The sequence below is a fragment of the Peromyscus eremicus genome, chromosome 12 (genome assembly GCF_949786415.1).
Source record: "Peromyscus eremicus chromosome 12, PerEre_H2_v1, whole genome shotgun sequence".
Lineage (NCBI taxonomy): Eukaryota > Metazoa > Chordata > Mammalia > Rodentia > Cricetidae > Peromyscus > Peromyscus eremicus.
In genome coordinates this window covers 6,241,516-6,253,577 of record NC_081428.1, presented here as the reverse complement: position 1 = coordinate 6,253,577, position 12,062 = coordinate 6,241,516, and the positions used below count along the sequence as shown (strand labels likewise).

Genomic DNA, 12,062 nt, shown 5'->3' with positions numbered 1-12,062 from the left:
GTCCCACAGCCACTCAGACCCAACCAAGTAAACACAGAGACTTATATTGGTTACAAACTGTATGGCCATGGCAGGCTTCTTGCTAACTGTTCTTACAGCTTAAAATAATCTATTCCATTAATTTATACCTTGCCACATGGCTCGTGGCTTACCGGCATCTTCACATGCTGTTCCTCATCGTGGTGGCTGGCAGTGTCTCTTTGACTCAGCCTTCCACTTCCCAGCTTTATTCTCCTCCTTGTCCCGCCTACACTTCCTGCCTAGCCATTGGCCAATCAGTGTTTTATTTATTGACTAATTAGCAACACATTTGCCATACAGAACATCCCACAGCAAGGCAGAGATGGGTACAATGTATTTCAGAAACCACAGAGCCCTGGCTGTGCTCAAATTCCATGGAAGGAAACAGATGTTCAACCACTGGTTCCCAAGGACTTCCATGAGCCGAGCCTTCATGGTGCTACCCACCCTGGCTTCATTGTGTCCATGTTCCAGAGTTTTGCTCAGCACAGGCTTAGTGCCAAGCTCAGGGTTCAGTGATGGGAGGTGTTCAGACATGACTGTGGGGAACCCTCTCTCTGCTGCCAGAAGTATGTAAATGGTCGAGGTGGGTCAGGCTGTCTCCTGTCAGGACGGGAACCAGCCTCTTTATGAGAGCTTTCTCGTGGTTCCAGCTGTGGAAGAAGTCTGGAACTGGCCAGGTCCACGTGGCTTCAGGACCTAGAGGAGAGAGGTGGGAAGTCCGTGGCTTGAAGCTTCTGCCCCATCCCCAGGGTCTATGGTGTCTTCCTTTAGTGAGGCCTCTTTAAACCCTTTTATTGCCGTTCTGTAACCTGGACATAATAGAACGATATAATTATTTTGTGATCTGAGAGTTAATATTAGTTATTAAGGTTGGAATGAGTATGTTTTCCAATGGCCAGCCACCAAGGGAGATTGGAGTGCTTGGCACATTGCAGCTAATTAAATGGCTGACATAGCTTCTGGGTTTATTGTCAGTCAATAAATTCTGACACATGGAAATCTATAGCATATCTATCCATATTTCCACTACAGCACACTCATGGCCTTTGTTCTGATCTGTGTGACCGGGGCCTGGAGCTTAATCCAAAATATGACCTTCTGGTGAGCCATGCACTGGTCTCCCTCTGCCTACATGCCCTCCCTTAGAGCTCTCCTGCTCTCTGTACTCTTCCAAATGTTCTGTAGTAATGTCGCAGCACAGGCCCAGCCTCTAAGCTCTCATTCACAAACTCACACCTTGCTGAGCCTGGGGGCTGCTCCACCACTGAATCCAGACTTCCTAGAGCACCCAGACTTGTTTTTCCTGGCAGTCCTGAGCTGTTGTCAAACACATAGAAGGCACCAGAATATTTGATGAGTGTGTACTGATGACCTCAAAGAAGGGGAGCAGGGAGCTTCCCCAAGACCATAAATGCCTCCCCAATCCATCTTCTCCCTTCTCCCATGGCAACACCATAAATGCCTACCCCAGTCTATCTTCTCCCTTCCCTCTTGGCATACTCCTAAGGTGTTTCGTCTCTATAATCCTGAGTTTTTGTGTTTGATTTTTTTTTTCAAGACAGGGTCTCTCTGTGTAGCCCTGGCTGTCCTGTAACTTGCTCTGTAGACCAGGCTGGCCTCGAACTCAGAGATTTGCCTATCTCTGCCTCCCGAGTGCTAGAATTAAAGGCATGTGCCACCACTGCCTGGATAATAATCCTGAGTTTTACATATCTATAGTACCACCAACTTAAAGACTCATGTCCCAGCTCGCCTTGTGACCAAGTCTGACTAATCAAGTTTGAGCACGTTAGGACTTCCTGATGAGTTCATTTAAAGGAAGGAGATGCACTAGAGAGCTGTGTCAGGGGTTAAGAGCACTGGCTGCTCTTTCAGAGGACTAAGGTTTGGTTCCTAGCACCCACATGGTGGAGCACAACAGTCTGGAAGACCAGTCCCAGGGGATCCAATGCCCTCTTGCCTCCGTGCATACCAGACACTCACGTGGTACATGCACGTAAGTGTAGATAAAACACCCACACACAGAAGAGAACTTATTTCCTTAAAAGCTGACATGAGGGCTGAAGAAGAACTGACTTGTAAGAGTTACACAGGCATGAGTAGCCTGGTTCAAATCCTCATCACCCACATAAAAAGCTATGTAGGTGGAGGGTTTTTTTTGTCAGGACTGCTGGTCAGCTCTGTCCTGCCAGCCACTCCCAAATAACCACACAGAGACTTATTATTTATAAATGCTCAGCCAATAGCTTAGGCTTGTTATTAACTAGCTCTTTTTTTGAGACTTATTTATTATGCATGCAGTGTTCTGCCTGCATGTATGCCTGCAGGCTGGAAGAGGGCACCAGATCTCATTACAGATGGTTGTGAGCTACCATGTGGTTGCTGGGAGTTGAACTCAGGACCTCTGGAAGAACAGCCGATGCTCTTAACCTCTGAGCCATCTCTCCAGGCCTTTCTAACTAGCTCTTACAACTTAAATTAACCCATATTTCTTATCTACACTTTATCACGTGGCGGTACCTTTTTTCAGCATGGTGTGTTCATCTCCTACTTCCTCAGCATCTTGCTGGTAACTCCTTGTGATGCTGCCCTTCTTCCCAGCGTTCTCTCTGCCATGAAAATCCTGCCTAGCTATTGGCCAGTCAGCTCTTTATTAACAATGAGAGCCATACATCTTTACGGTGTACAGAAGGATTATTCCACAGCAAAGCCAAGTGTAGCCTGGGCTCCTGTGCCACAGTGGGGGATGGGGGGTGGGCAGAGACAGGGTGGCCACTCAGACTTACTGGCTGCCAGATTAGTTCTAGTTTCAGTGAGAGACCCTACCTCAGAGGAACAGGGCAGAGAGAGAGATAGAGCAAGTCATCCAGTGTCCCCCTTCCTCTGTGTGCATGCAGGTGTGCACATCTGCCCGTACACATGTGCACACATCACGTCCACACACATCCACAAGAGTGGATGAGGTGGGAAGCCGTATAGATAACTGTAAAGCACTGACCTGGCATGCTCAAGGCTCTGAGTTCCATCCCTAGAACTGCAAATAGTAAGTGAAAAGGAGATGAGATGTGCCCGGCGGTGGTGCACGCCTTTAATCCCAGCACTCGGGAGGCAGAGCCAGGCGGATCTCTGTGAGTTCGAGGCCAGCCTGGTCTACAGAGTGAGTTCCAGGACAGCTAAGGCTGTTACACAAAGACACCTTGTCTTGAAAAATCAAAAGAAAGAGATGAGTTGAGCCCTGTGTCCTCCTTTCTCGTTTGCCTGCTGGAACGCTAATGCGGTGGCTCACTCATCAGCCATTTTGAACTATGAGGTAGCTTTGAGGCCCAAACCAAGTCTGAGATAATGGAGCTATGAGGAAGTTCCCTACAGGTGTCATGGCAGGCAGGGAACCGTCTGCAAAGAGGTGAGAATGAAAACTCAGTTCAGCCTGACTCAGCCTGGATCCAACTTCAGGAGTCTGATGTCAAGCAGTTTACTGCCGGCATATTTAAACACAGCAGAATTCTGGGAAATTCCAGGTTTGCAGGAAACAACCATCCCAGTTCCAGGTACACAATGAAGTTTAAAGTGTGACTACATAGAGATTCCTTTGCGCACCGTACATGTGACCATGAAGACAGGTTCTATAGTGTAAGGGCCTAGGCTCCGGTGTTATCTCTGAGAGAGAGAGCCTAGAGATCAGCAGGGTCTCAAGTACCTGTGACATCCCCCTAAAGACAGTCCTATTTACTGAGAGCTAAAGATACAGGTCTAATAGGGAAGAGTCTGGGATAAACGTCCCCAGAGGTTTGGGTGAGGTCTGCCTCTACAGATAACAAAGGTCACCAGGCTGTTAACAGCCTCCACTCTGGGTGGAATGCAGGTATTTTACCCTCCACTGAAGAGACAGTCCTGTGTATTTAGCATTCCTGGTTTCCCTAGTGATTTGTGGGTAAAAAGACCTTTGTTCTCACAACAGAGCTAGGACCCTGGGCCCTGGTGCCTGAGGGCCAATGTGCGCCATGGACAGTCCCCTTGGCACTTCTTACTATGATGAGTGAGAGGATGCACCTGATAGTCTGGTGACATCTTTGTGGATTCCTGGCCCAACCTAATGACATGAAGAGATGGACACAGGGACTTCCTTGTAGGAAGACTTGGATTCTATTTCTCATCATCTGCCCACTGGCAGTGTATGTGTCTAGGTGTCAGTCACCAACCCAGTCATGTCTGTGTTTGTAAATGGGCCTAAAGGTCACTGGCCTGGACGTAGTAGTTGTCTGAACCAAGCAAAACTGAATATGGAAAGAAAAGTTGCCATGCACTAAAAAAAAAAAAAAAAAAATCACCCATGGAAGAAGTATGTACCATTTGTGGGACTGTCCAGCTGGGTTGGCACTCTAGAGGCAATGGGCAAAGGTTCTATTTGCGTATTATGTTGCTTACTTTTCTCCTGCTGGGATAAAATGCCTGACAGGGGGCCCCTAAAGGAGGAGGGATGGACTTGGATTCAGGTATAGTCCAAGTAGGACATGGTCTTGGTAGGACATGGTAGCACAGCTGTCTTTTGGTGGCAGGAGCTGGCAGAAACAGCTGCACCAGCAAGGAAGGAAGGACTGGAGGCAGGACGGGGGAGGGGGAGAGCCCTCAAAGTATACTCTCCGATGACCCTCTTGGCTTGTTAGACCCACGGCTTCCCAAACAGTGCTACCAGCTGGGGACCAGCTATCAAAACACAGGATATGCCAGGTGGGGTGATATCTAAACTATCACATTTATTCACACTGGTTCTAAGACAGCATCATTTTCTAGACCACCATGTTCTTGGACATCTCCTCTGGTCCATGGGAAGACAGTGGGGGGTCGGGGCAGGGCAGGGATAGTTATTAGAAGCAGAAAGGCCGGAGAGAGTGGGATTGTCCATCAGCCCACCGTCAGGAGAGACTAACACCACCAACACCACAAATGCTACTCTAGAGGACACGTCTGTGGTGATGTGGCTCAACCCTGCACTGGTGTGTGTGCTGATGTGTGCACTGGTGTGTGTGCTGGTGTGTGCTGGTGTGTGTGCTAGTGTGTGTGCTGGTGTGTGGCACTGTCCACTATTACCTTCACTGGGCTCTTCCCAGAGAGCCCCTGGGCCGTGTTGTCCAGCCTCCCTGTCCCACCTCCACAAGGATAAACTTGTGACTCCCGTCACCTACTGCAGATGATCATAAATGCCAGGGAACAAAGTTGACTCCTCAAATAACAGAAAGGAAATGAAGGCGGAGACATTACTTTAACTGTGACCTCAGCCATGACATGGGCTTCATTTTGAGCTCTCAGGAAGGGCTAGGCATCTGTGGTGGCTTCAGCACGCAGGACTCCCTTTTAAGGCCCATTTTCCTGATGAGTTGATTGGGCCTCAGGGAAGCCAAGCAGCTTTGGCAAGGTCTCAGGATTCCCACAGGGGCCCCTGGTCCCAAGGTCGGTGTGGCCTCTGATGTTCTGCTTTCGTTTCTGTGTGTATCACAAACACAGGTTTCACAATTGTGAGTCTGGGGTTGCGTTACCAAACTGCACATTAAGGTGTCCCGCTGAGGGCACTGGTTACGCTGAACTCTCTTCTGCTCGCTCTTCTCAGCATTAAACAAAGCTTCAAAGCAACGGAGCTCCAAGCCCGCTGTGTAGATGAGGAACACTCCCACTCCCTTGTCTGGTCATCTGATACCCACAGGATGTGCAATTGCTTTGCTTAGTTATTGTTTGCTTGTTTGTATTTATTTTGCACTGCAAACTCATGAGGCTTTAAAGGTGTCCTGCCTCCCCTCAATTTTGTGTTGAAATACATTTTGTTGTGGTGTGTAGCTGATGCTGGGTGGTGCCTGTGTTGATTTTCTTATAGGTTGTAAATGAGGAGTCGAGCATGCTCCAAGTGGAGCACGGTGGATAAGCTTGTCCTTATGACCTGACTACCTTAGGGTCTTGGCTCACCCCTCAGCTTCCATGTTTGTCAAGGGGAAGAGTGACAGCAGCTGCCTGGCAGGTCGTCTCGGACAAGAGGCAGTGTGGGTAGTGATGTAGTAATCAAGGCATTGTGGGTAGTGACGAGGTAAACGAGGCATTGTGGGTAGTGATGAGGTAAACAAGGCATTGTGGGTAGTTGCTGTGGGATGTATGGCAAATGTGTTGCTAATTAATCAATAAAACACTGATTGGCCGTTGGCTAGGCAGGAAGTATAGGCGGGGCAAGGAGGAGAATAAAGCTGGGAAGTGGAAGGCTGAGTCAGAGAGACACTGCCAGCCGCCATGATGAGAAACAGCTTGTGAAGATGCCGGTAAGCCACGAGCCATGTGGCAAGGTATAGATTAAAGGAAATGGATTAATTTAAGCTATAAGAACAGTTAGCAAGAAGCCTGCCACGGCCATACAGTTTGAAAGCAACATAAGTCTCTGTGTTTACTTGGTCGGGTCTGAGAGGCTGTGGGACTAGCACGTGAAAGAGATATATCCTGACTGTGGGCCAGGCAGGAAAACTTAAGCTACAAATGGCGTCCAACGTGGTGGCAAGAGTTTCCACCTAAAAACTGAGAAAAAAGATTCTAAATCGGAGCTAAAAACAGTTCCTAATTGTCTCTCTCAAATGAGTGGCAGCTGCCAGTTTGAGCTATTGGCGGGTTCCTAGCGCGTGTGCTTGATCTGCAGTAGGGCGGAAATGAGGCCTCTGCAAGTGGCACATTAAGCTGCATGGTGGATTTAGCCTTTGCTGGTACAAAACAAAAAAAGAGGTTTCTGGACTACACGGTGCTTGGATAAAAACATAGACCCACGATAGCTCCCAGAGCTGGTGGTAAATGTAGCCATGTTGGGAAGCTGAGGTGGGCGGAGCCAGCAGCCACAGCTGCTGCAGTTTAAAGTAATAGATTCACAATAAGACAGATTCAGATGTAATAGTTTACAATGTGTGTAAAAATGTACGTAAGCTTGGAAGAGAGAGAAAAAGGAATATATACAGTTGTATAAAGAAATACATAGTTTTAAAAAATAAAGTCATTAAAGAGACAGTAAAGGTAGTATAAAAAATAAGCCACGTAAAGATGAATATTACACAGAGAATCTGGATTGTGTTGTCTTTGGGATTTTTAACTGCAGAGAGATATTTGATTGTAAAGGAAGCTGAGTTAAACCAATATGCATATTTTAAAGATATCTTGACTTCAAAATTTCGATGTAAGGATATGTTACTTTGGAAAGGAGACTCTGTTTTTGTTCCCACAGAAAGCCAGAGGCTATGGATTTGTTCAAGATTAAGATACATCAGGTTTGACCAGCCAAGACCCCCTGAAGGTCTCCAATGACACCATGGCCCAGATGATCCAACATCCAGAATGGTTTGAAGGCATCTGGCTCAGACGATACAGCCTCATGGACTACTCCATAATTCTAAAATTTTCTTTGTTTCCCCATAAGATACAGCGCCCCCTTCCAGCAGGAAGTAGTAAGAGAAGCTACGCCCAAATTCCCAAATTATATGTAATTTTACTTTGTTAAGGTTAAAACCTTCCTTTTTGAAAAAAAAAAGGGGAAGTGCTGTGGGATGTATGGCAAATGTGTTGCTAATTAATCAATAAAACACTGATTGGCCGTTGGCTAGGCAGGAAGTATAGGCGGGGCAAGGAGGAGAATAAAGCTGGGAAGTGGAAGGCTGAGTCAGAGAGACACTGCCAGCCGCCATGATGAGAAACAGCTTGTGAAGATGCCGGTAAGCCACGAGCCATGTGGCAAGGTATAGATTAAAGGAAATGGATTAATTTAAGCTATAAGAACAGTTAGCAAGAAGCCTGCCACGGCCATACAGTTTGAAAGCAACATAAGTCTCTGTGTTTACTTGGTCGGGTCTGAGAGGCTGTGGGACTAGCACGTGAAAGAGATTTGCCCTGACTGTGGGCCAGGCAGGAAAACTTAAGCTACAGGTAGTGACGTGGTAAACAAGGCATTGTGGGTAGTGATGAGGTAAACAAGGCATTGTGGGTAGTGACGTGGTAAACAAGGCAGTGTGGGTAGTGATGTAGTAATCAAGGCAGTGTGGGTAGTGACGTGGTAAATGAGGTACTGTGGGTAGTGATGTGGTAAATGAGGTACCGTGGGTAGTGATGTGGTAAACGAGGTACTGTGGGTAGTAATGTAGTAAACAAGGCAGTGTGGGTAGTGACGTGGTAAATGAGGTATCGTGGATAGTGATGTAGTAAACAAGGCATTGTGGGTAGTGATGAGGTAAACAAGGCATTGTGGGTAGTGACGTGGTAAACAAGGCATTGTGGGTAGTGACATGGTAAACGAGGTACTGTGGGTAGTGACGTGGTAAACAAGGCAGTGTGACAGTGCCTTAACTGTGAACTGTATATGAATCTTAGCTCTGTGCACAGCAGCTCTTCTCACAGGTTTGTGCCCCAGGTTTCCACATCTGTAAAGTGTAGACACAGTCATCCCTCCATTGCATCTGCTGTGATGTTGAAGTGATTAACTCATGCAGTAGCTGGCCCACGTACACACAGACACATCAAGTGTGAGGACAGTTGACACCAGAGTCCACTTATCACCCTAGAACTCAGGGTAGTGTGAGGTCAATATCATCAATATAGTCAAAGGGCAACCCCAATTACAGCCCCAAACTCAGGCGTGTGTCACTTGCATCTGCACAGTGACAGCTAAAGAGACCAAGAAGTCTAAAGACCAGTCATGCTCACTGCTCCCAAGGAATTTAAACCTCACAGCACTTGTGAAGTAGACCGCACAAGTGTGCTACACAGAGTTGGTTTGGCAGCTTAATTGCCGAAGAGAAACAGTGTGTTTAAGGAGCAGAGTAAGGGGCCATTGCCAGCTTCGCGGCCGTGGTTGACCAGAGCATTCAGGTCCTGCCTTCTAGAGCTATGTCTTCTAACGTGGAAAAGAGTCTTTGCGTATGTGGTCCAGTGAAGGACGTTAGGATGTGAAGATCGTGTCAAATGGACTCTAAGTACAAAGACGGGAGATCTGACCCAGGGGAGGAGAAAGTGATGAGGGCCACTAGCCAAAGGGCAAGCCAGCCATCTGTGGAGCCGTCTGTGGAGCCGTCTGTGGCAGACCTCCCCAGAGCCCCGAGCAGTGTGGCCATGCTATTTCTAGCTTGATTTAGATCAGTGTGACTGATGTCTGGCTCCCTGTGCCCAGAACAGGAAAGGATAAGCTGCTGCTCCCAGCCACCAGATTTGGAGTATTTGTTACAGCGGTCACCGGAAGCCCACACGGCACAGTGTAAAGTTGGATCTGCAACAGGTGGAACTTGGTAGGTGCCCGTGGTTGGCAGTTTGGGGTGTGACCCCCTTAGATAAGATGTATGTTAAGATCCCCTTTCCCAGCTTGAAAAGTCTGCTGAACCCACCACTTGTGACTGAAGGACACTGAAGCCCTGGACACCTCTTTTCATCCCACGGCCTCTTTCTGAATAGCACAGGAAGGTTCTAGAAAGAATAAAGCCAAGCCAAGACCATAAAGCATTCTGTGTCTGGTGAGAACCTGGCTTCACGGCTTCATCGGCAGTTAAGTCTGATGGGAGCCAGCTGGAAACTTTCACAAGCCATTTTTTAATAGACTATCTTTAGAGCTTGCTTTTTTGTTTTTTTTTTTTAAGGTTCGGCAAAACTGAACACAAAGAGCAGAGTTCCCACGCCCTCTTTGCTCCTGCCTCGTGGCTTTCCATACTTTCCCATGTTGGTCATTATTTTATGCACCTCAGGGTGATTCCTTCTGTTGTAAAGTTATTGCTTGAACATATACAAGGAGAATGAACTTGGTGGTGGGTTCCACAGGGGACAGGCTTTTTCTGTAACGAACATGCAGCCACCAATCCTTCCGGCCCACAGCAGGCACCCTGAGTTTGAACAGGGTGTTGGACCAACTGCAGGAGGCTCAGCTCAGAGTCCTGAGGTAAACCATGGCAGCCTTGGACCCTCCTGATGGGATTCTTGCAGGTTGGATATGTGGGTTCCATAGTGCCCCCTCTCATGCCACCCATTTACCTAAGACCTGTGGTGTCTCCCTGGCTCCCTCTGGTGGACCACCCCCACTTGCCTTAGACATATGGTGGGGTTTGTCCTGTGCAGGGGCCGCTCACCCACCACCACCTCACAGAAGAATAGCATCTACTTGGCCATCTGATCATGTCTCTTGCTCATAGCAAGCTAGATCTTCCTGGATTATTTTGGCTGAAGATTATTGGCTTAGTCCTTAATTTTGAGTGTTTTTATTTTTTTTAAATAACTACACACTGGGTTCTCTTTTTTTTCCTTAAACCTAAATTTTGACCATACATCCTTTAATTTTGCTCACCACTACAGTCCTCTGGGCTTGAGTCTTCCCTATCCTCCCTGTGAATATGGTCCTTAAGGTAGCTATCACAAGATGAGAGCTGAGACTGCCCCCTATAATTATCAACAAACTTTAATGGCGCCTCTAGGAACCACAGGACCTTGCCAGTACCCCCAGGAACCTCTCAGTCCAGGCAACATTCTTGTGAGTTCACTCCTGAGGTGTCTGTGGTGACAGAGGGCCAGAATCAAACTCCACAGTTAGCAATAAAGACCATACGGCTGGTCTCTTCGTGGAGGAGACGCCCTTAAGAAAACTTCCCCAGATAGTAGTTCTCCCACCTCCGCACTTTGCTGGTTAGGGCCTTCCACTTGCTCAGGCTGACCTTTTCGATCCCTTTGCTAATTAAGTCGCTGAAAAGTATGTACTGGTACGCATAGACATTGTCGACAGACTGCAGACAAAACTCTTTCCTGTTGTTGATGATGAACCATTTCATAGAAGACCAAGCGGAGTCTAAGGGGTTCAGGTAGTTATAGGGGGAGGGCAGAGAGATTAGTTCATGGCCATAGGACTTGGCCACTCCCGGAGAACACACGATGCTGGTTAAGTTAATGCTTGCTGGGGCACAGGCCTGGGCGCCCCCCTCCTTATTGGCCTTTGGTTTCATCTCGTCTTGTTGCCTTCGTCCTTTGACCACGATGGCGCACTTCCCGTAGGCCTTCTTCACGACGTCACAGAACTCAAAGAAGAGGCTGTCTTCCGGTTTGATGCACAGGTCATCTCTTAAGAACATCCGGTATTTCCAAGGCACCCACCCTTGACTGCCTCCAGCATGTAGAATACACCAGGTTGGAGTGTTCATGTAATAGCTGTCACTAAAATCTTCCCCAGTGACAAGGGTTTCTGGGATCTCAGTTTCCCCAAAATACACAGTCTTATATCCATCATATTGCAGAGTTCTCAGAGTGTTCAGATACTGGAGACACTGTTTCCTCCTGACGCTGTCAAACTGAGTTCTGATGACAATGTTCTTCAGAAGAGAGTTTGTCAAGCGAGCCATGGGGGCTCCCCAAGTGGCTTACATTTCCCCATCGGGGGAGTTCTGGAAGGAGCAGGATGATGACCTCATAAAGGGCTTGCTCATAGCTCTGCCAGCGCCGTAGCTACACTTCAGACACAAAGCATCACGAACCGCGTGCTCAGAACACCAACTGCAGAAAATGCCACCTGACATCCCTCTGGAATAGATCTTTTTATGGTGGTCAAGTTTCTGGCTCCTTTCCATGCGGGTATCAGGATAGATATCATATTTATCCATCCATTTCAGAGGTATTTACTGATTGTGCCATGTGCCAAGGGATAGCCATGATGTGTTCAGGGAAGCCTGGAGTGTGAGTGTTGTGTGCCTGTGTACATGCGGAAATTGTGCCACCTGCCTGCCCACTTTTACAGTAGTTTTTCCAGATGGCAGAGAGTGGAAGACACAAGCTGTGTGCCTGTCCCTCTTAGGGGCTGCCAATACTTGAGCCGATTCAGCACATTATCTGAAAAGCATTTGATTTGTTATAGCTTTTTGAGACAAAGTCTTGCTATGTAGCCCTAAGTGGCACAGTATTTGACCCAGGCTGGCCTTTTACTTTTAGCAATCCTCCTGCCTCGGCTGTTTAATTTCTGGGGTTACAGATCTGCACCACCACATTCAGCAGCACTTCGTTTTATACTTGGG

The 12,062-nt window shown here is 47.7% G+C and overlaps 1 protein-coding gene across 1 annotated transcript; it reads right to left on the bottom strand.

Annotated features, from left to right (window-relative positions):
* Positions 1–10,447: 10,447 nt before the first annotated feature.
* C12H21orf140 (chromosome 12 C21orf140 homolog) lies at positions 10,448–11,455 on the bottom strand. The gene has a single exon (XM_059276989.1). The coding sequence runs from the start codon at positions 11,394–11,396 to the stop codon at positions 10,641–10,643; it is 756 nt and encodes a 251-aa protein (XP_059132972.1). The 5' UTR covers positions 11,397–11,455; the 3' UTR covers positions 10,448–10,640.
* Between the last annotated feature and the right edge of the window lie 607 nt (positions 11,456–12,062).

What these genes read in the sequence shown, in the direction of transcription:
- C12H21orf140 (XM_059276989.1), bottom strand. Translation starts at nt 11,396, where the DNA reads ATGGCTCGCTTGACAAACTCTCTTCTGAAGAACATTGTCATCAGAACT.